Source organism: Diabrotica undecimpunctata, chromosome 4, assembly GCF_040954645.1.
Source record: "Diabrotica undecimpunctata isolate CICGRU chromosome 4, icDiaUnde3, whole genome shotgun sequence".
Classification (NCBI taxonomy): Eukaryota; Metazoa; Arthropoda; class Insecta; order Coleoptera; family Chrysomelidae; genus Diabrotica; species Diabrotica undecimpunctata.
In genome coordinates, this window is record NC_092806.1 from 6,960,192 (window position 1) to 6,984,175 (window position 23,984).

The 23,984-nt window shown below is 34.7% G+C and overlaps 1 protein-coding gene across 1 annotated transcript in view; it reads right to left on the reverse strand.

Moving 5' to 3' along the window:
• Window positions 1-2,345: 2,345 nt before the first annotated feature.
• LOC140439090 (uncharacterized) overlaps window positions 2,346-23,984 on the reverse strand; it is a 116,965-nt gene continuing 95,326 nt past the window's right edge. Inside the window, exons 2-10 of the mRNA XM_072528767.1 lie at window positions 23,004-23,064; window positions 10,646-13,047; window positions 10,134-10,298; window positions 9,410-9,649; window positions 7,537-7,674; window positions 6,195-6,323; window positions 5,931-6,074; window positions 5,315-5,545; window positions 2,346-3,222 (exon numbers count right to left, since the gene is read on the reverse strand). Coding sequence (XP_072384868.1) covers window positions 3,169-3,222; window positions 5,315-5,545; window positions 5,931-6,074; window positions 6,195-6,323; window positions 7,537-7,674; window positions 9,410-9,649; window positions 10,134-10,298; window positions 10,646-13,047; window positions 23,004-23,031 — 3,531 coding nt within the window. The 5' untranslated portion in view covers window positions 23,032-23,064 and the 3' untranslated portion in view covers window positions 2,346-3,168. The remainder of the gene's footprint in view (window positions 3,223-5,314; window positions 5,546-5,930; window positions 6,075-6,194; window positions 6,324-7,536; window positions 7,675-9,409; window positions 9,650-10,133; window positions 10,299-10,645; window positions 13,048-23,003; window positions 23,065-23,984) is intronic.

Here is a 23,984-nt window from a genome sequence, read left to right on the forward strand (position 1 = left end):
TCACGTCTGTTACGATGAGTCACCGAACACCGAACGAGAGAGAGGCCCGCCGGACCGGCGAATGCCTTGCGTCTCTCTCCCACTCAAACATGATCGGTCCGCTGGTGCGATGCTATTTCTCCTATCATCGTCCTATCCTCAACAAAATCACTCAAATAGAAATTAGTTAAGTTTAAGTTTACATGTACAATGTTTTAGTAAACAAAATATATTTCTATAGTTAAAATTTGTGCAATTCTTATTTTCATTCAATTCCTTGTTCCTATTGTACAATTTAATAATATTGATATCAATAAATATTCTACCGAGAAAAAGACGTTGTCACGTAAAATCTTCGCCCGTAAAACCGACTTTACAGGCAACCGATTTTTTTTTATTTACGTTTGTTTACTATAAATATTTGCTATGAGTACGTGTGCTTGGTTTCCAGCCACTTCTAGTTTATCAAAAAGTAACTAACTTCGCAAAAAAATAATTACTAAATTAACTAGACAGTTCGGACTTGGAATAGCGAACAGACTATATCTTCTGGCTTTCTTGTAGAGCTTCTATTATCATGTGATTCAGGGTGTTGATATTATTGTCTGTATTCTTAATACTTTCGAGAAAGCTGTTGATGTGTTCTTCAAATGCATTTATTTATTAGGCTCTGTCCAAGTATGTGTCTTCATCATAAGTGTCTCGACAATCCTTTGTGGATCTTATTCTGCTCACCAAGAAGTCGCCACTCCTGTCGATTCCTGGCAACTTTCCTCCATCTTCTAACCCTTAGAATCTGTAGGTCTTCTTCCACATCATCAATCCATCTCCTTCGGTGTCGTCATCTGTTTCTTGTGCCCTCTGGTTTTGAAAATGTTAATCTCTTCGTGTATTCGTGATCTGACATCCTAGAAATGTGTCCAGCACGTCTAAGTCTCAATTTACTGTCAATTCTAACGCATTGACAGTAAATCCGACCAACAATATCCTTTGTAAAATGTTTTTCAAGAGTTTGTACAGTATATTGCCGAAGATTGTATATGCAGATGCTAAGAGAGTAATGCCTTTATAGTTCTCACACTCCAGATGATCACTCTTTTTATGGAACGGACATATTATTCCCTTTAGAGACTCTTCTGGTACCAATTCACTCTGTTATATAAGTACTATTAGTTTATGGGTTGCTGCAAAAAGTTGCCACCTTTTTTATACATTTCCGAACAGATTTCATCCATTCCTGGGGCTTTATTGAGTTTTGAGATGGCATTTGACACTTCTTCTCTCGTTGGGTCTTCACTGTGTAGTTGACGTTGTAGATTTTGTTGATTTTCTATGTTGTAACTTAATTCAATATCGTTTATATTTAGACAGTTTGCTGAAATGTTGTGCCCATCTGTTAAGAACTGAGTTTTTATCTTGTAGAATTTCACCATTAGTGTCTTTAGAAATTTAACTTTTAATCGTGGTATAAATTCTCGACGGCTATTATTGAAGAATTTGTAGTATTTCCTCGTTTCATTTTTATCGAATAAACTTTGTATTTCATTTAGAGTGTTCTGTTCGTATTCCCTCTTCTTACGTCGATGGATACGTTTTTTCTTCCTCCTCTCTTATAAGACGTCTATACCCTTCTTTTTTCTCCGTGTACAATGTGCATCGATGGTTTTTTGATATGCTGCGTTCTTTCTATTTGTGGCCATTTCGCACTCATGATCAAACCAATGATTTTTTTCTGACTTGGTTTTGCCCAATATTTCAACCAACACAATATCTCGTATATTTGTCCATAGTTGATTAATGTCTTCTACTTCTAAGTTTTTTGTCCTCATTTGATCTTCTATTTTCTGTCTGTATACATTTGCTAGGTATGTGTAGATTTCCTTTTGATCATGCGATATATCTTCTTCTTCTTATTGCGCCGCCTTCTTTCAAAGGTTGGCGACCGAAATGGCAATTGTAGCTCTGGAAACTGCTGCATGAAAGATTTCTGTGCACGTGCGGTCAAACCATCTCCTTAGGTCTTCCAGCCATGAGTTCTTACGTCTTTTCCAACTGATCTTTTGCCCTGCACTTTACCTTTCAATCTCTCCTTCCCAAGGTCTATTTCTAACGACGCTTTTACCATTCATGTCGCTATCTGTTGAAAACTGGTTTAGGACTAGGATCTTTAAAGATTTGTCTCTTGTCCGTAATCATAAAATCAATCAAATATTTGTTTATCGTCTTCGAAGTAATAAATAAAACAGTGCTTATTTGATATTTTTATAAATTGAAATAGAGAGCTCAATATTTAACAAAAACTTATGTAATAGAAACATAGTTCATCTCAAAAATATTTGCGAACATGTACACTAAATACACAATGCTTGTTATTTACAAATTTTTATATATTTTCATCAAAATACATTCACTAAATCTAAAATAATATACAAATAACAATTTTCACTAGGTATCACAAAAATAGATTAACAATTATAGAGCAAGAATAAATATATAAGTCAATTATGTCCCTAAGAAAGTTTCATGATCAACCATTCTATAAATACACATTTAATTCAACTTTTAAATTATTTTAATAATCTCGATTTTGATATGACGTCACAATAATATTTTTGTGAGGTTATATTAGTTATTAATAAAATGAGTAAAACTGAATTACCTACTCATTTTATACATTTTCGAAAAGATTTGATACTTTATTATACTAACATATCCCAAATAAATTCAGAAAGAACAAGTTAATATTAGCTGCGGTATAAATAACACAGACAATTTACAGATTCAATATTTGGAATCAAACGACCCAAATAAAATAGAATTTAATCACTAATTAATAGATTTGTCATAGGGGAACCAATAACTTATAGAGATTCAGTTATACAACAGAATAGGTCACATAGAGAAGCACAGCGGAAAATTTCAGAGTTGAAGAAAACAAAAAATAAATTTTGTAAAATTAAAATTTCCGAGCTCTCGATAAGAATATTTTGATAAAACATAAACGTAATAAATGTGATTTTCCTGACTTTTGTATAAATCAATAAATGATAGTCATTGTATTAGCACTACAAACCAAAATATCTTTCTTAAACAAGAAATAAAAAGATGCACGCTTTAACCAATTATTATATTTTCACATGTAGGGATCAAACTGACTCATATATCTTCTTTAACATACACATTACAATATTATAAGGACTCCAAGGCTCCACCTGTCAGCTTTGTTGCATACAGACTGACAACCTAAAAAGAAAAAAAAAAGAAAATTAGCATTAGGTACCTACTATAAAAAAAATAAGTTAGGTATTTTGTCAAAATATGTACAGAGTTCTATTAAATAATCTGATGACGAACTCTTTATTATTTGTATTATATATTACAATAATGTAGGTATTAAAAAATAATTTGAAAGACTGAATAAGATATATTTAGTTAATTTATGCCTTTTGTAAGTAGCATTTACTTTTTCAATCCTCTGTTTTCCCAGTACATAGATCTAACCCTAAGGCTAAGGTATTCATGAGTTCGATATGGTGACAACTGAAGTCTACTAATTCAGTACATAAAGAGAAAAAATTGCCTGAAGAAAGGTTAATTACTACAGACAGAATAATGCCATTGCCTACTTAACATCTCCCTCATTTTCATTGTTATTTAGAATTTCATACTTGGCAAGAGGAAAGGAAGTTATATCATTCTGATTTAAAAATACACTGGTATATAAGTAAAAATGATTATTTTGCGGCCAGGATATTATCTTACTTAAAACCACTTACACAAAATTCTATATAAATTATCACCGGAACCAAGTGAAATTTCAAACAATGTTTACATATTCTTGCCCCCTTATTTACGTCCACCTAGCGGACCTCACACACACTAAGCTTTAAAAACCTGAAGAAATCTCACTTAATTTTCATGCAGATTACTACATCTATGGATATATTCTAGAACATCTCATCGCAATTGTCGCTTTATCGAGCAGCATCTATCCGAAAATTATCTGACTATAATCCTTATTAGTCAATTTCTATCCTCTCTGCAGTCAATTTTGTTAACAGATGACGCTAATGCACGAACCAATATTTTTTAGTTTAACAAAATTCTTATTTACATTTACCTACTAAATTATACAGGTTTTTATTATGTTTATTGTGCTTTTAAATGTATGACTAGAGAAAAATAATAAGACGTCTACAAGAATTGATCATGCAGTATTAAAAATATTTAAAAATAGCTTTGATAGTTTCTATAGGATAAAATTCCTAGCTTTATAAAGGCGATTAGTGACTAAAAAATCGCTCCAATCTCAAAGCTAGAGAGCCAGCATTTTCTTTCGGGATTTAGTCTCTTAGCCGATATGTTTTAATGCGCCAGAATATAGCCTTCCACCATTTCTCCTCAGTTCCATAACGTAAATCCATTGTACACCGTGTATTCAGTTGTTAAGCGACACATTATGTGGCCTGACTTTTAGGGATGGCCTGAAAAATGTATTATATTTTTGCAAAATTTTGGAGTACGCCTGATTCGTAGAACAATTTTAACATTTGTTTTTAATACAAATTTCAGTCCTCTACAAATAGTCTCATGACTTTTGATGTAAAATAATGAGGAAAGCAGCAATTCAATAATTCAGAATTTTCCATTGAGTTTCCTATGGACCGTTTGGTGATGCATCATCCTGTAGGCACCCCCTATTGCCTCCAAGATCCTTTACCAACAACGACCTAGCAGATTCGAATGTGTACCATATATTCTTTTTTATTGGTTGAAATTTACGTTTTTTTATCAACGATTTACACTATTTTTGTTTTAGGTATACCTAAAGGTTTTCAGGTGTAATGTCAGTTGTTCTTAAGGCTATAGCGGACTTGTAGCCTCTTTTAACCATACCATTACCGGATTTTAAATCATTTCAACAATGTTTTCCTTTAATTTAAGTAGTAATAAGTTTTCCTTTATTCTTGAGACGTTTCTTTTTCTTAAAGTGCTTTTTCATTAAAAAGGATTGTAGTATTGATTTATATTCCAGTTGACAAGAGAAAATATTATCGCTCATCATAACTTTGTTTTCTTATTTTGTCTGTTGACTCTCAAAAGAATATAGTGATATCATGTCCCGATTCTTCTCTACCTTTAGTTATTAGGGATTTTTTTTTTGTAAAACGACCAAAAGACCAAACAATACCTTTAGGGTCAAATACTATGATACCGAGATTGTCGTTGATTGACTTTTATGGTTAGATGGGACACTTATAAAATAAAATTGTTTGGCAATATGTTAATTCTATTGATATTAATATTGTTCCAGACAGAACGATCTAATACTTACCCTATAGATAAACGTATACTGTTCCTTGGTCTGGACAGCGCTAGCCCGGTCCCTTCTTATCCTATACACTATTTTGGGGATATCTACAAGCCTCGTCTGCTCAAACTCCCTAATTGCTATATCACACGCAATAACCACTCCCGTCCTGCCCGTCCCTGGGCTACAGTGAACCACTACCGGATTCACTTCAAGCTTTGGTGGACCGTTGGTGTTGCCATTAGCAGCAGCGGTCTAAAAACAAAGACAAGATTACGTATAGCTATTTATTCTTTTAACGACGAATTTCTAATTATTCACATCCAAAATAAAGACCTTACGCTATCTTTATTAGAATCTATGGAAATTACCAAATTAAAAAAAAATACGGTCATAATTATGAATGACCAACTCGGGACAAACAGTTCTCCCCTCCTCAACCTATTTGATTAAAGACTATAAAGTGTAAACACATACCAAAAATAGATCACTTGTTTTCTTGTTGTATTTTAGCAAAGTTGGGACTGCATAAAAAATCAATGAGAAAAATGTGAAAGTGCAAAGTATTCATTCCGGTTAGCAAAATAAATAACTCTATTAAAGAAGTAGTTACTCATTATCTAGTATTGCAAGTACAAACCTTATCCAAAGTTGATGATTTCATAAAGCTTCTAGCTTCTATAAGAAAAGCTATTAGAGAATTTTCTTCTGATGGTACTCCTTTCTCTGGCCAACCTAGATACCAGAAATGGGTAACTTCTCTCCAACTGTTTGAAACCATATTCTACAAATACAAAACTATTAATACCAGACTTAATATTTTTTGTGAGACATTATGTCTAGTCATATTTATTTCTCAAATACATATATGTCACAATATGACCATTGTGGTAAGATTACTTACTTTCAACTGAAGATTGGATATTATGTATTTATCCTTAACATCCCGCTTTTTTAAAGTCACTTGGAAATCTCCGAAGAGTCTGTTACAATCTAGAACTTCTGAAGGTGGCAAATAATCCACACATTTTTCCTAAAACAAAAAACATTGAACAAAATATGACCTAAAAAAATACCGTCTTTATTTTCTTTAAAACATTCTGATACTACTTCAGCCCTAGCCCAACATCATATTCAGACAGGCCACAACAAAGATTTCGAAAGTACAAAAACCATCGCTCCTATCCGCTCCTTAAAATCGAGAATTATTCGTGAAGCCATCGAAATTGAAAAACGCCCTAACAGCTTAAATACGCGCGTTGATGCTAAAAGACTACCGGAAACGGGGTGACCGCTGCTTCAGCGACCCCCGTGACAACCGATCACGCTCAGACCGTCTCCGCGGATACTGAGGGTATAAAAGCAGCTAGACAAGCTAAGACTGGTAGTCACTCTACACTGAGGAGTAGGTAGATTGAGACCTCAGTGCTGTTTGACGATTCTCGTATTTGTGGAGAACAAGATACTAGTACGTCACGAGTGAGGTGTGAGTAGGCAGATTGTTTTTTAAGAAAAACCAACCCCAAGGTTTTTATCACTCTGTCTATCGAAAACCCACATATACCAATCGTTACTTGAATGCCAACCCTCATCATCCACCTTCACAAATTAATTCGGTCATCTAAAGATGATGAGGGCTTTACGATGATGCATGTCTCCCACTCAATCTCAACCTAAAGACTCAGACCTTGCATCATACGAATAAAGACAATATTTACCCTCAAACAAAAACTATTATCTCTTGTCCGATTAATCAAAGACGACATTCCAAATGAACAACAATGAGTTTATGAAATTCCTTGCAGTTCAATTTAAGCTCTAGGTCAACACCATCTTCATACAGGTCATAAAAATGATTTTGAAAACTCTTGAACCATAGCCCCATCCGCTTCTATAAACCAAGAATTATCCGAGAAGGCATAGAAATTTAAAAAAGGCCAATAAGAGCGATGATAGCATCCGGTTACCTTTGATATACCTCTCATAAAGAAGAAAATATCGTCCGCTCCACCCTCCAATCAAAATACTACCGTCAGAAATGTTTGCGCCAACCTCCACCTAAACCACGTCACCATCAACAGCACAAATGAACCGTAAGTTGTTCCCAGTAGCAGTAGTGCATTGATTAGTGATTAGTGTACTAATGTCTGGGGGCTCGGGAGACTGAGACCTCAGAAGCCATGAAGAAGACTTCGAAATATTCAAAAATACTTTATTTAAATGAATGAGTGTATGAGAACCCTTACCACTCCATTTTCGAAGAGATGTGTGATCATTAGGATAACTTTAGATTGCTGTTCCCAAACCATTCTCCAAAAATCGTCTACTGTGTTCTGAAGGGGGCCTTGGCAAGCTATATAGTAACCTTTCGTGTTCTTTGGACCCTAAATCAGATAAAGTGATTAGTATTAAATTTTACAATTAAAAAAAATAATAGATAATTAAAAGGTAATATTCATCTGTGATAAATAAATTCCCGGTTAGAAGCATTTAGATTGTTTTGTTTATATATAACTTAAGATTTTTATTCATCATCATAAGTGGCTCGACAATCCGGTGTGGATCTTGGCCTTCTCACAAAGAAATCGCCATTCCTGTCGATTCCTGGCAACTTCCCTCCATCTTCTGACCCTTAGAATCTGTAGGTATTCTTCCATATCATCAAGCCATCTCCTTTGTGGTCGTCCTCTACTTCCTGTGCCCTCTGGTTTTGAAAATGTTAATCTCTCCGTGTATTCGTGATTTGACATCCTAGCAACTGATATAGTTCAAGCCTGTATCTTCGACGCCATAGCCCATTTTCATTTACGGCCTCAAAAATCTTTCCAAGAATTTTTTTCTCAAAAATACCAAGAAGTCTTTCATCATTTTGAGATAAGATCCAAGTTTCAGATCCATATATCAAAAGCGGTCTTATTAAGGTCTTGTATATATTAAGCTTTACTGTACATTTTATATTTTTATTTTTTAAATGTTTCTGGAGACCGTGAACAGTTCTGTTTGCTATTGCTATGCGTCTTTTTATTTCGTCGCTTGTCGTGTTTGTTGCGTTTACTGGCGATCCAAGATATGTGAATTCTTTGACTTGCTCAAAGGTTATGGTTGTTAATTTGAATTCTCTGTTGGATATTTCGGGGATTTTTAGAAACCAACATATATTTGGTTTTTTCCTCGTTTACCACAAGTCCCACTTCACTTGCCGCGTCCGCAAGCCTTGTAAAACACTGCACAATGCCTCTCATACTTCTGCCCACTATAACTATATCGTCAGCGAATTCGAGAATTTGCGTCGATCTGTTAAAAATGGTTCCATTCATTCTAATATTTAATTGTCTGATTGCCTTTTCCAAGGCAATATTAAAGAGGAGACACGCCAGCGGGTCCACCTGTCTTAGACCATTATTAATGTCAAAGAATGTAGAGTTTTCTCCTTCAATTCTAACGCATGAGCTTACATTTTGCATTGTTAGTTGGGTCAACTTAACTAACTTAGATGAGATCCCAAAGTCTATCATTGCATTATATATTGCAGTGCTTTCCACTGTCATAGGCTGCTTTGAAGTCGACGAAGAGATGGTGTGTATCTATGTTATGTTCTAGTGACTTTTCTAGAATCTACCTATGTGCATAAATTTGATGTGTAATTGACTTTCCAGCAGTAAATCCGCATTGATATTGACCAACAATATCCTTTGTAAAATTTTTAAGTCTTTCAAACAATACATTGCCGAAGATTTTATACGTAGATGCTAACAGAGTAATACCTCTATAGTTCTTACACTCCAGTTGATCACCCTTTTTATGCAACGGACATATTATTCCCTATAGCCACTCTTCTGGTACCAATTCATTCTGCCATATGAGTAATATTAGTTTATGGATTGCTGCAAAAAGTTGATCACCACCTTTTTTATACATTTCCGTCAATATAGTTTATATTTACAGGATTTTTATTAAACATGCTTATTTATAATTGCTTATCTTACTTTGTATTTGAATTGTACACCTAATACAAGGAAAATTAGAATTTCTAAAGCCTTACTTTGAAAGCACTTTACTTTGTATCAAATTATCGTCCCTAAAAATTATAGGATAATAAACTATATGTTGGTTACTTACCGTTACATAATTAGCATTAATATAGTCACTGGTAGGATATCCATCGATGGGTTGCAAATATACCCTTGTCTCTGGAAGCGGGATCACGTTGGCGTATCTATTTTTGGTCTCGCATCCATCCGGTAGTTCGCTTATTTTTGCTGTGATTTGAGGTATTTCTGCGAATTCTGCTTTTATATCATCAGCGTTCGTAGCAAATTTGGCCAATGCTGGGAAATTCAATGGATGAGTAACGCCAGCCTGAAAATTAAAAATGATGTAAAGAAAAAATAATCAAAACAAGTTATTATAGCTCATTCATCAACGTAAGACAAAGTCCTTAAGACTTTTAATTATTTTTACTTTCCCCAATCAAAATGAAGCGGTGGGTGGTCCAAAGAATTCGTCAAAGTCAACTAAAATACACCAGATCTCCACAGCAATGGACAGACACTACGAAAAAGCTTATCAACAAACAATATACTAAGGCATTACATGTTACAGATGACCGCGACCAGTACAGATATATCCAACACCCATCAGATTTGTTTAAAGGGGACATTTTTGGACAAGAATATGCAAAGAAACCGAATCAGAAACATTTTTCTTACGGAAGCGGTCTCAGAACATTGACTATACCACTCTGTCCAAGTATCCCTGCCCCGAAATGTCCCTGTCAAAAAAATGGTATAATATAAATCTCAATCTTGTATTGGTATAATCTAAATATTTGTTGTATACTTACTGGATCATCGAAAGCTGGATTTCCGTATGATCTCTTCGATTGTCTTTCAGCTTTCCTTCTTTGGCTATTAAAACTGGAAACATTATCCACATTGTAATGGTCTAAGCTAACAGGTCTGCATCTTTGTTTATAGTTGAACCTTTTTTGTCTCTTCCTCATTATATACTAAAACAATGCAAAATTTATGATTAATATATAATTCAAAATTCTTAGACATTCAAAACAAATACCAAACTGTATACCATTGATACATCGAGAAGTTAATATAAGAAAAACAGAAAAATAATGCATAAAAAATAAGATAGCAATCAGAAAATTATTAGAAGAAATAGAAGAGTAACGAGCACAATGCATAAAGTCGATATTACTGTATTTCATCAACTTTGGTTAAAAATATCACCTATCAGGCAATTTTTAGCACAACGTCGAAGCTTCTTAGTTGGCAATTACTGTACATGAAACATTAATAATTTCTGTTTAAAGTAAAAGGTATATATATATGATTGACTTACCAAAAGCCCAGCCAATAATATGAGCGATACGGCCCCGACTGTTGATATCACTATAGCTGCAATTTTTCCCGTATTATCCTCCCTGGCACCGTTTCCACCATCTGGAGCAGGGGACGAATCAGCAGTGTAGTCTTCAGTACTGGATGTAACAAGGGGAGAGGTGGTCACAGTAGTTCCACTCAAAACATTAGAGTTATTCTGAAATTTGAGTGTTGGTATATAAGACCCAGTAGTCGAGTTTAACGTTGAAGCTAAAGTACTATCAGTTGTGGTGGAAGTTGAAGATCTTGTAGTTGAAGTTGTAGTTGGACTAGTAGTAGAAGCAGTCGAAAAAAGTCTCGAACTAGTGCTTGAGATCTCTGTTAAAACAGGTAAAGGCGTAGTTGAGGTAGTAGTTGAAGCAGTAAAAATGAGTTTCGTACTAGTGCTTGAAATCTCAGGCAACACAGTTGTAGTAGTCTGCAGCGTAGGTGTTGTATTAAATACACTTTTCACTTTTACATAATTTTCAGTTGCCACTTCTTCTTTACCAGTAGAAAAAATAGTCGTTTCATGTACTAACTCGGTAGATATTTCCGTTGTTCTCTCTGGCTCAGTTTTCATTTCAGTACTTGTATCAGCAAGGGTTTCATGTTGTCCAGTAGTAAGTTTTTCTGTTGTTGTTATTTCATCCAGTATGGTCGTTGAGAATAGTTTATCATCTACACTTGATTCCGTACTTTCCGAAACAGTAGTGTCTTCCATAATAAACGATTTTGAAACTCTATTACCATGTTCAGTTGCTGTATTTTCCATGTCTTTAGTAGTTGGTTCATTGTTTATAGTCTCTTTAGTAGTTGTCATCATTTCTATTTTATTTGTCGCTTCTTTGACAACAACAGTTGAAGTATCAATATCTACTTCTGTTGAAGGAACAATTGTAGTTGTTTCGTCTTTGGGTAAGATTGTTGAGGTAGTTTCAAAATCCAGAATAGCTTCTTTAGTGGCAGTTTCTGATGTAGTTGTTTCTGTATTAGGAACATCTGTTGAATACATATCCAACTTTGATGTTGTTATTTCAGCTTTATTTGTAGTGGTTTCGGTTATGCCATATACTCTTTCATCAAAGTTATCTGTAGTAGTCTCTTTAACAAGTGTTGACGTTTCTTCAGGAATTTGAACAGTGGTTGATTGAAATCTAACTTGATCGTTCGTAGTGGTTTCTTCTTTAACATTCACATCATAGTTTATTGTAGTTTGATCGTATTTCTCTGTTGTGATTGACTCATGATCTATAGATAGTTCTTTTTCCAGTTTTCCTGTAGTTGTTTCAGTTTGTTCTCTACTATTTGTAACATTTATTACACGTTTTGTAGTTGTTTTTTGTGAATAGTTAGTCTCTATGGGTATGATTTTATTTTCTTCGACACTTTGTTCTTTGGGAACGATATCGTTCTCGTCTGTCAGTCTTTTTGTAGTGGGATCTTCTGTTGTTAAGAAATTTATTGCCTTAATAGTTTCTGATTCAATTTTGTTACTCAAAATATGATTATTATGTGTGGTAGGTGGCTTAGTTAATGTTACAGTTTTTCTTGTAGTAAGGAAAGCTCTTGGAGAGGTTGTTTCATGGAAAGTATCTCCCTTTCCTATATCGTCTTCTTCAGACGTTGTAACATTATATTCGGAAGCAAAATTCAGCGTTTGATGTTTCTCAACTCTAATTTCGTTGTGCTCTGAATTATCATCGACGGTATTGTTACGAGAGATTTTAGTCTTTTCTTTGTAATCTATAGAGGAATTGGGATTGTTTCTAACATTACCAAAAAATCGATCCATATGGAGATCATGATCTAAGTGTTCGTGTTCATCTTCATCTACTTCTTGAGTGATATCCATGTGGTGATCGTCAGAGTGTTCTGGGTTATTTTCTTCGTATTCTTGCTCAAGTTTTTGTCTAGCTTCTTCATATTTTGTATCAAAATATGTAGTTTTGGGTGTTGTTAACTGAAAGTTGAAATCTGAGAAAACTTTGGTAGAAGTTTTACGAATTGAATTATCCAAGAACTTTTGGTTATCTGAGGCGCTATAATCGTTACTTTGAACATCTGTAGAGGGGAACTTATTTATATCTATCGCTCTGGAATTATCTTGTCTTCCCTTTCCATCGTTGTCGTTACCATTACTCCCCTCTTCATGGCGAACAGTTTGGTTTTTTAGAGTATCATCCTCTACAGGATACTTCGCATATTTGGAACTATCACCAGAAGCATTTTGAGTATCTTTGCTAACTAAATTTGTTTGGGTATCAGTCTTTGGTAATTTTTCTATTAAATTCTTAATGCTATCCAATTTCTCTGAAGAAATATCTTCGGTGGTTTTGTTGTTGCTTTCGGAGCGGCATGTTGAACTCAACAAAAGTAATCCTAAAAAAAAACAGGTTATTATTAGTATATAATAAAAAAAAATTATTTGTTTATCGGTAAAAAATTCTAGGGCATTCTGGTATACGCAGTAAAGAAATTTATCTTTACATTTCTTTATTGTGCGTGGTAATGAAGTGCTTTATTATAAAGACAACATTCTCTATTTACACTAACCCTGGGTATTCATTTTTATTTATTGTGTACCTAGTAAAGGCATTATATTCCGATATATTATTTCCGAATATATTCCGATCAGGAAATATGGCGCTGGGATGGCATGAACAATCGTTGGTGGTAGAGACCAAAGCAAAAAACTAAGCACCAGCATGAAAAGGAAAGAAATGAAGACGAACAATGCGAAGAAAAGGATTACGAACTATGAAAACGAAACAAAACAAGACAAAAATACAAAGGTAAGGTTTACAAACAGGTTAACATAAAAAGAAAAGTTTTCAAGCCACAAGCGAACCAAGTCAAGGCCCTTAACGGAATTCTTTTAAACGAGAGAGTGGAAGTACTAGAAAGATGGCAGGAACATTTTAGTACGCTACTTAATGGAGAAAGTAGAGCTGAAGGTAGATATGATATAGAAATAGAACAGCAGGATACTGAACTACCAACTTTGGAAGAAATAAACAAAGCAATTCAGTCTCTAGCCAGAAACAAGTCACCCGGAGCAGACAACCTACCCGCAGAAATATTTAAATGTGGCGGTCAAACATTTGTAACCCTCCTTCACAAACTACCAATACAGGTATGGCAAGAACGCGCGTTACCAGAAGATTGGAATACTGGAATTATATGCCCCATACACAAAAAAGGAAACGTTCTTGAATGTTCCAACTTTAGAGGGATTTCCCTTCTTAATACAGCATACAAAATTGTGTCCCTGATACTTAACGAACGACTGGCACGGTATACTGACAATATAATAGGATCCTACCAAAGAGGCTTCTTGAAAAATAAATCTACCGTTGATCACATATCATCCATCAGACAAATATTAGAAAAAACGACGGAGTACGACATAGACTGCCATTACATCTTCGTAGACCTTAAGGCAGCGTACGATACTATTGACAGGTCCCAATTATATTCGGCGATGATCGAATTAGGAATACCAAAAGGATTGGTAGATTTAATTAAAATGACAATGATGAAAGTCGAATGTAAAGTGCGCGTACAAGGGGATGTTTCAAAACCATTTAAAACCAACAGAGGACTGCGCCAGGGAGATGCGCTATCATGCACGCTGTTCAACCTAGCGTTAGAAAAAGTTATGAGAGATTCGGGAATAAACTTAAAAGGTACGATATATACCCGTAGTATACAAATAATGACATACGCTGATGATATCGTCATGATTGGAAGAACCCAAAATGAAGCAGTGGAGGCTTTCACACGTATCAAAAATGCCGCAGAAAACATCGGACTTCTGATTAACATCCAGAAAACTAAATATATGCCGGCCATATCAAGAATTCAACAAAATAACTTAGAGGTGCAACACGAAACGATAGAAATGGTAGAAGAATTCTGCTACTTAGGATCACTGGTAGACTACAAAAATAACACATCCAACGAGATATTTAAAAAATAATATGCGTGGCTAACCACTGTTATTTTGGCCTGGGCCCTCAACTAAGAGCGAGAAGTATGTCAATAGCAACAAAGTGCAAACTTTATAAAACAATAATACGCCCAGTGCTCACATACGGATCGGAAACATGGGCAATGACGACCCGAGATGAAGAGTTACTGCGAGTCTTTGAAAGAAAAGTATTGAGGACCATATATGGCGGAGTGAGTGAACAGGGTCTGTGGAGAAGGCGATATAACTTTGAACTCTATAGACTTTTTGGTGATGCAGATATTGTGAAGACCATCAAAATAAACCGCCTAAGGTGGGTGGGCCACGTTATGCGGATGGATGAGAGTGATTCCACTAAAATAACCATGCTAAACAGGCCGGTCGGAAGAAGAAGAAGGGGGCGACCTTAACTCAGATATCTGGACGATGTACAGGAAGATCTGAGGGAGATTGGAGTGAGGGGCTGAAGAAGACAGACACTCGATAGGGAAGGATGGAAGAATGTTTTGAAGTAGGCCAAGGCTAACGAAGGGCTGTAGCGCCAACTGATGATGAATACAAAGGTAAAGCCAAGGAATGACAAGGTACATTTAGCTACATGGAATGTCAGAGGAATCATTTATGAAGGTGCGCTAAAAGAACTAATGAATGAGGCAAGGAAGTATAAAATCGATTTAATGGCTCTTCAAGAGACAAAACAATTAGGATCGGAAATAACTGATATAGAAGCTATGGTGCTCTTCAAAAGTGGAGGTAAAATGAGAATGCTTGGAACTGGTTTTTTAGTAGTTGAATGTATCAAAGACAAAGTGATAGCTTTTAATCCTATATCTGATAGGATGTGTTCAATACGAATTAAAAGTAAGAGAAGGAATTGGAGTATAATCAATATTCATGCACCGTCAGAAGACAAAGACGACGAAATAAAAGATTTTTACTACGAACAGCTAAATGATGAATACGAGCGTCAACGTAAACGTGATGTAAAAATAATAATGGGTGATTGTAATGCTAAAGTGGGAAAAGAACAAAAAGTTGGGAAGTGGGAAAAGATTTGCCATGGAGAAAAACATGGTGGTGAGAAGCACACAACCAAAACAAAAAGAGATATACAAAGGTACGTGGGTCTCCCCAGATAGAAGGACGGTGAATCAAATAGATCATGTTATGATTGAAAGTAAATATATGAATATCGTTCAGAAGGTAAGAAGTATGAGGGGAGCTGAAATCGACTCGGACCATTAGCTCGTTAAAGTCACATGTGGGAGGAGGCTGGAAGAAAAAGAGAAATCGAACAATAAAACGAAGAGAAAGTACAATATTGAAAAACTTAAGGAAGTATATGAAGAAGAAATAAATAAAATTCTACAACAATGTGACGAAAATTTACAGACAGATCAAGCCTGGGAGCAAATTAAATCTGCCGTAGGAGAAGCTAGCGAGAAAATAGTTAAGTGCGACTCCAAGAGAAATACAAACAAAGATTGGTTTGACGAAGAGTGTCAGGCGATAGCAAAGGAAAAGAAGAAGATCAGACAACAAATATAAATAGATAATAGAGAGTGTAAAAGACAAGAATATAGAATAATTCGAGGAAGATTGAAAGCACTGTGTAGAAGGAAAAAGAGATACCACAATGAGTTGAAATTAAAAGAGATAGAAGAGAAGTTTAAAAACAAAGAGGTAAGGTCGTTCTATCAAGAAGTTAAAAAGATAGGAAAAGGTTACCAAAGCCACTGTAGTTATATGAAAAGTAAAGACCGAAATTTAATTAGCAATCCGGTAGAAATAATGACGAAATCGAAAAAACATTTTGAAGAATTATTAAATGGTGAGGTGGACCACGAAGCAGTAGAAACTGGACGGTTGGAGAAGATGCGATGGTTGAAAGGCAGCCTACAGAGGAGGAGGTGGTGACAGCAATACAAGAAATGAAAAATAACAGAAGTCCTGGTAAAAATGACATATGCATAGAAATGATCAAGTTTGGTGGAGAACAACTACAAAGAAAAATATATCAGCTACTAGTGCAAGTATGGGAAAAAGAAATAATGCCATCGGAGTGGTATGAGGCCCGCATATGCCCTCTGCATAAAAAAGGAGACAAACTGAAGTGTGACAACTATAGAGGTATAGCCTTACTAGACACGGTATACAAAATCTTGGCAAGAATATTGAGAAATAAACTAAATTGCTACACGAAAAGAATCCTACATGAGTATCAGGCCAGCTTTAGAAAGGACCGATCTACTGTAGGCCAAATCTTCTCATTAAAGGAGATATAAACAACTTGTTATAAAGGTAAAGTTCCCCTGCATGTTTTATTTGTGGACTTTAAACAAGTATATGATAGAGTCGATAGAGTCAAAATGTATCGAGCAATGGAACATTTGGGTATACCAAAGAAACTAATCCGGCTAGTTAAAATGACACTAAATAACTCTACGTGTGAAATTGCTTGGCAGGGTCACATATCAGATCAATTTACGGTTGCAAAAGGCTTGAGACAGGGAGATCTTTTATCCACTACATTATTCAACTTAGTGTTAGAAACTGTAATAAGAAAATGCAGCATGAAGATGGAAGAAACGATCATGAAAAATGAGCACCATGCTGAGCACCATGCTTAGCATTTGCTGACGATCTAACGATCCTAGCAAAATCCGAAAAAGAATTAAGAAGAGTTGTGAAGAAAATCATCGAAGAAGCACAGAAATTCGGATTGGAACTAAATGAAGACAAAACCAAATATATGATCATGGGAGGGACAGAAGGGAAAAAAGAAGACTTTAGTGTGAGGTCTGTAAATGGTAAAAGCTATAGTTTTAAAAGGGTGGACAAATTTGAATACCTGGGTGTAGTTTTCGATGAAAATGGAAAAGAGAAATGGGAGCTTGAAGCCAGAATAGCAAAAGGGAATAAAAAATTAGGTAGTTTAAGAGGCCTAATGAACTCAAAATACGTTTATAGACAAGGTAAACTCAGAATATATAAAACAGTAATTCAACCCACAATAACATATGCCGGTGAGACATGGACATTAAATAAGAAGGAAGAGGATACTCTGGAAAGATGGGAAACGAAAATATTGACACGCATATTCGGAGGACGGAAGACCGGAGACGGAATTAATGGCTTTATACAAAGAACCTACCATTACCAAGTTCGTCAAGGCACAAAGAATCAGATGGTTGGGGCATGTTTAAAGAATGGCAACAAACAGAATGCCTAAACTAGGAATAACCAGAAAATTAATCGGCCCCAAAAGAAGAGGTAGACCCAGAACGAGATGGATTAGTAAAGTGGAGGAAGACCTTAAACACGTGAAGGTGAGGGACTGGAAAAGAAAAGCACAAAATAGACGCAAATGGAGAAATATTATACACCAGGTCCTTCAGAGTAATTAAGAATATTGTATATACATATTTAAGTTAAAGTTTTGTTTAAAATAATTGTAATTAGTTAATATTAGGATTATGTTTTTATAAAAATGTCATAGGCATTAACGACCGGTTGTGCGTAAAAATAAAAAATCGGTTGCCTGTAAAGTCGGTTTTACGGGCAAAGATTTTACGTGACAACGTCTTTTTCTCGGTAGAATATTTATTGATATGAATATTATTAAATTGCACAATAGGAACAAGGAATTGAATGAAAATAAGAATTGCACAAATTTTAACTATAGAAATATATTTTGTTTACTAAAACATTGTACATATGTAAACTTAAACTTAACTAATTTCTATTTGAGTGATTTTGTTGAGGATAGGACGATGATAGGAGAAATAGCATCGCACCAGCGGACCGATCATGTTTGAGTGGGAGAGAGACGCAAGGCATTCGCCGGTCCGGCGGGCCTCTCTCTCGTTCGGTGACTCATCGTAACAGACGTGAGCGGGCGTTACACTTTTTCATGAGTGACTCCGAGCCACAACCTAATTTAAGACGTTGTCACGTCAAAAATGAATAGTAAAGGCATTTCTACACTATCTTTTCTGAGAAATATGTGGCCGGAGCGAATTTACTTTAGGTTATTAAAATCTGACCACCGGACCGAACTAGTATATGCTTCGTCAAACAAGTAGTAGTTAAAAACGTAATTTTCATTACAATTAGTTGTGGCTTAATTCCATATGAACTTAGTATTTATACAGTTCGTGTTTTAATGGATATAATGTGTATATAATTAATTTTCTACAGCGTTGCTTCGACTTTGGTAGGCTTTTTTAAGCTATTTCATTTTAAATAATGATCCTTTTATCTGGTAAAGCACTCAACTTCTTCTTCTTAGGGTGCCTGTCCGTTCAGAACGTTGGCGATCATTGTGGCTACGATGTTGTTATGTTATTTCTCTCACTGTTTCTTGTATGCTGGTCAGACTTTCGTCTATAGTTCCTGCATTTCTGCATTTTATTTAATTTATTAATTAATTGTATTTTAGCACCTTTGTATTGAAGTTTTCACTCACCTTCAGTCGAACACTGGCATCTTTCAGTTTTTTAATATCAAACTTCTTCATTGACTTACTGGGAACCTTTTTCATTCTGACTTTGAAACTACCTACAACTGGTACATGATCAGAATTTATGTCTGCCCCTGGGTATGTTTTGACATGTACAGCTGTTCCTATACCTCTTATTTACTAGCTTGTAATCAATCTGATTTCTTACAATCCTTCCCACGGAATCCTGGAGATAAAACAGGCGTTTATTATTACTAATTGATTTGCTTCCGCAAAAATCTCCAAAATGTATCTCTTCGATCGTTCCGGTTTCCTAGTCTAAATGGTCCGACTGCAGATGATGTTTTGCTGGCCCCAACTTTGGCTTTAAAGTCACCCATGACAATTGTTAGGTCTTGCTTTTCAACCTTTTCACGACTTGCTTAATGCTATGGTATAGTTCTTCTACCTCTTCTTCTGTTCCTTTTGTTGTAGGTGCATACACTTGAATTATATTGATGTCGATTGGACTGCTTTCAATTGTATGAACATCGCAACGCATGTCGCTTATTCCCAGAATATTGAATTTCATGTGTGCCATTTTTTGTATTGTATTATGGAGTTAACCTATGGAGTTTGAGTTAAAATAATTTGCCCACGGAGGAACGAAAATTTATATCTATGCAAAACTATACCAATTTCTTTTTATTACCCTCGCATATATACATAAAGATGAAGTATCGTGTAATGAGAGTCTAGAGAAAAGTAGTTTAAACCGTAGAAGAAGTTGTAATAATTATAGCCACTTCCAAACTCGTTAATATAATTAAAATTGGAAAGTTAACAAACAAAAAAGTGTATATACAGTCATGAGGAACTCGGCCATCTGATGCGTAAAATATCTCTATCGAAATATCTTTTCTCTGGTTTATTGAACGCACAAGAAACAAAATATCTTTCAATAATGCATTTTAACCACAATATCACCAGTCGTTTCGCATCTGCGATCTTACTATTACCATTACCACATATTAAATATCCAGTCAATACGTTTCTTCGCTTAGTTTAGCTCATTTTTTTGTTTCGAAATTCAGTTATGAAATGGCAAACGACGGTTGAGTCATATTCTTAATAAAATCTTGGCCTAGCCTAACCATGCACTGTCGCGGCTAACTGTACAATAGCAGCCTTCGAGGTCTGTGTTTCTAACCCAGTAATTTTTTAACGTTTTGTTTAACGTTGGATGGTTTTGTGCAAATTGGCGGACATACAATGAATGTCCGTAGTTTTCTGGTAATTGATGCAGTTTTAAATTCTATTCAACTCTTCGTATATTTACGAAAAAGGGAATAGAAAAGATGTAATGTAAGATGAAGGTGTTAAGAAGTTGGGAAGGGATATTATTTACTTAATCATTTACATTTTTGTACTTTTGTAACAAAGATATTGCTAATATAGTTCCGTGAGATTGATTCCATATAGAAAAAGTCCTTTGACGAAACAGAAGAACTCTTAAAAATATCTAGAACATTCTAGATGTTATCGAAAAAATTCCGAAATGTCTATTGATGTCTTGAACATCAGAAAATATATGTAAACAGAGGTTGTTGACAGTTTTAATTCCGGCAGTATTTTAAAGATTATAGTTGTGATTCTGTTAAAGTATTTGGTGGTTAGTAAACAATTTGGTGTTTGAATAAATTGATTTTAAAGCAGTGTAAAGCATGTTAAATAGAGAATAAAAAGAGTTCAATCAAAAGCAGGCATAGAAATATTCAGAATATATGTGAAAATGTGTCAAATATAAAGCAAAGCATTTGGAAGAAGTTGCACATATTGAAAATACCACGGGTATGATTTAAATAATATTAAAAACTGTATTTTGCAGTTTATGCAGAAAAAACAGAGAAATAAAATACCACAAAACCCCAAGAGAGGATAGAATTGTAATTGAAAGTAGAGACGCATCGAAAAAAAAAATGTAAGCAGAGCAAGCCATAAAATAACCCTTCCTTCTTTTGGCTGGTTAGTCAGTGCTAAACAACAAATTTAAGGTATCAATTTTTTTTATTTACGATTATCTGATTCCTTTAACCTTTACAGACCTACGATAAGGTATTGCAGGAGAATATCAATGTCTTGTTTTTACTGTATTTGTATTAGGGTGGTAACCACCACCAGAGTTAAAGCACATATTGCCATAGATCTTTGAGCTACAGTAAAACCTCCCTTAACCGAAACCTTTTTAACCGAAGCGGCTGACAGTTTCAATAATTTCGTCAATAAAAAGTAAATGTTTGTCGCAAAACGTAAACAATTCCGTTAATTTCACTCACCAATTGATGTCTATGTGTGTTGGGAAATCACAAAAACCAAGAGCTCTAAAAGATATTTTCGAAAAGGCATTTTAAGGTATAGAAGCCAAAAAAGTTTATGGATGTCTTTATCATCACTTTATTTTTAGAATGGTTTGAAAATGAATTCGTCTCAAGTGTAAAATCCTTTTTAAAATCAAAAAACCTTCTCATCAAAGCATTGTTGCTTGTTGACAATGCGCCCTCACCCTCAAAATCTACAAAATGGTGACAATTGTCAGATTTTTGCCACCGAATATCACAAGCTTAATCCAGCCGTTAGACCAGGGAGTCATAGAGACATTCAAGAGACATTATAGAGAAGCATTCTTAAGACATCTGTTATTACAGGAGACGAATTAATCCAAAAGTGTTCCCGAAATTCTCAAATCTTTAACAATAAAACATTTTTATTGGTGAGCTGAGTCGTGGGCCAAGATCAAATCTTCAACTTTGGAAAAATGCTGGAACAAACTTTTTGATAAGATTTTGATTGACGATCCTGGAGAAGAAAATGGTAAGAAAACGACAGAAGAAATTAAACCTTTCATTAAAAATTTGCCGGGACATGACGAAATTAACTAAGAAGAGATACGTGACTGGTTAGCAGCTGATGACTCAGAACGTGAATTCATCGACCAGGACATCATTGATATGGTTCTTTATCAAGACAACCTGAGCATATCAAATGACGAAGATGACGACCCAAGAGGCAACAGGCAGCACAAGACCGTCGACGAGATTTTCAATGCTTTAGAGGAAAGAATTTTATACAGTAGGCATAATTAGTTAGGGACACGACTAGATTCTTAATTTTTGTTGTCATTACATAAAGTTTTGTCCTTTTCAGATTGCTTTACGTTTTGTCGAACAATCGAATGAGGCAAACTTATGACGTTCTGCAAATTAACGATGGAGGGAGAGAGAAACATCGTTGTCAAACGAAAACGCAAAAAAATAGCAGATTTCTTTAAAAAAGCATGTTAAACTTGTTCATTTTCCTTAATTTTATTACTTTATTTTGGATTTATTTATTAGAAAACATTACGAAATCAACTCATAGTATTTTTTAATACTGATACTTTGATCAAGAATATTATAAAAAACAATGTTATTTTTAACCGAAATTCTTGTTATCCGAAACGGCCTTCCCCCCAATTATTTCGGTTAACGGAGGTTTTACTGTATTTTTTATCTACTGTCAAAATTTCAAGCAAATTGATGAATATAAAAAACTCAGAGGTCTTCTAATATTTTTGCAGTCAAATCTTGGACTAAAACGAAATGTGGAAAAATCAGAGAGGCTCAGCAAGCGATGGAGCTTGCATATACATATATGAAATGGAACTGCTCCGGACACATTTTGATGACTTGTAAAAATTTTTGAATTTAAAAAATATTCTGTCGAAAATAAAGTAATAGAAAAAGTTTGTTAAACATTGTGCGAATAGCGTTTCTAGAAACAAAAAACAAATTCTGGCAAATTTTTATACAAAATTAAGCAAATAACATTATTTTTATCAACGTATTGACGTCACAAATGAGATATCTAACGAAATTTAATACATACCTAGCAGTAACTGAAGCTTGACTCCCATAATGTTGGCATCGTTGCTGGGCTACTGGATCGTCTGCAACAAAAACGACAATGAAATCAATATTTTAAGCGATTCTAGCAAAAATGGTAAATACAGCGCCCGAAATAATTAGAGGCCACATAGGTAGTAGTTTCTTTTGTTATATGGTTCAATATGATTGAAAGTATCTCGTTTTTTTTGTATTATTTGCTACAGAAAGAAGTTAATTTTTAAAATAAAATAAAAAGATAAAAAAATGTAAACTCGTTAATGAAATAAATTTAAACAAATTTTTTAAATGTTTTAATTCAGCGTTACCACATTGGGAAATCATCTGAAGTACCTACATAAAGTATATATATATATATATATATATATATATATATATATATATATATATATATATATATATATATAATACACAATTTCATTCGTTCTAAAAGGGAGTAAATTAATGTGTAGAAAAACATACGTGTAATACACGTATTCATTCAGTGATATTTATTATTATTTTTTTGTTTTTTGCAGATCAAAATTATATGAATGAATGCGCTTCATCTCAATAATGAATACTTTATATTATTTGAATTACTTTATTAACAGAATCAGATTTTTCTCTGTAGTAGATTAGTACACCTACGTACACTTTTCGCAAGACCCGCCACCAGCGTTGCTGTGACCGCAAAAAATTATAAACTGTTCCATTGGGTACACGTTGACCGCAAAACAGCAAGGATCCTTCTGTTCGGCAAAGAGTGGATACGTGAAGAGGTAGCCAGGAGTTTGATTTGGGACAGGTTAGGAGTGGTGGAGCACTGATGACTGGAGTCTTCGAGAATGTGTATAAATATAAGTAAATGTGTAAATAGTCTACACAGATAAGTAGGGTCTGCCACGTTTTACGTCAAATGTCACGTTTTATGCTACGTTTCACATTCAAATGTCACGTTATATGCCAAAACTTCAAGTTTTCA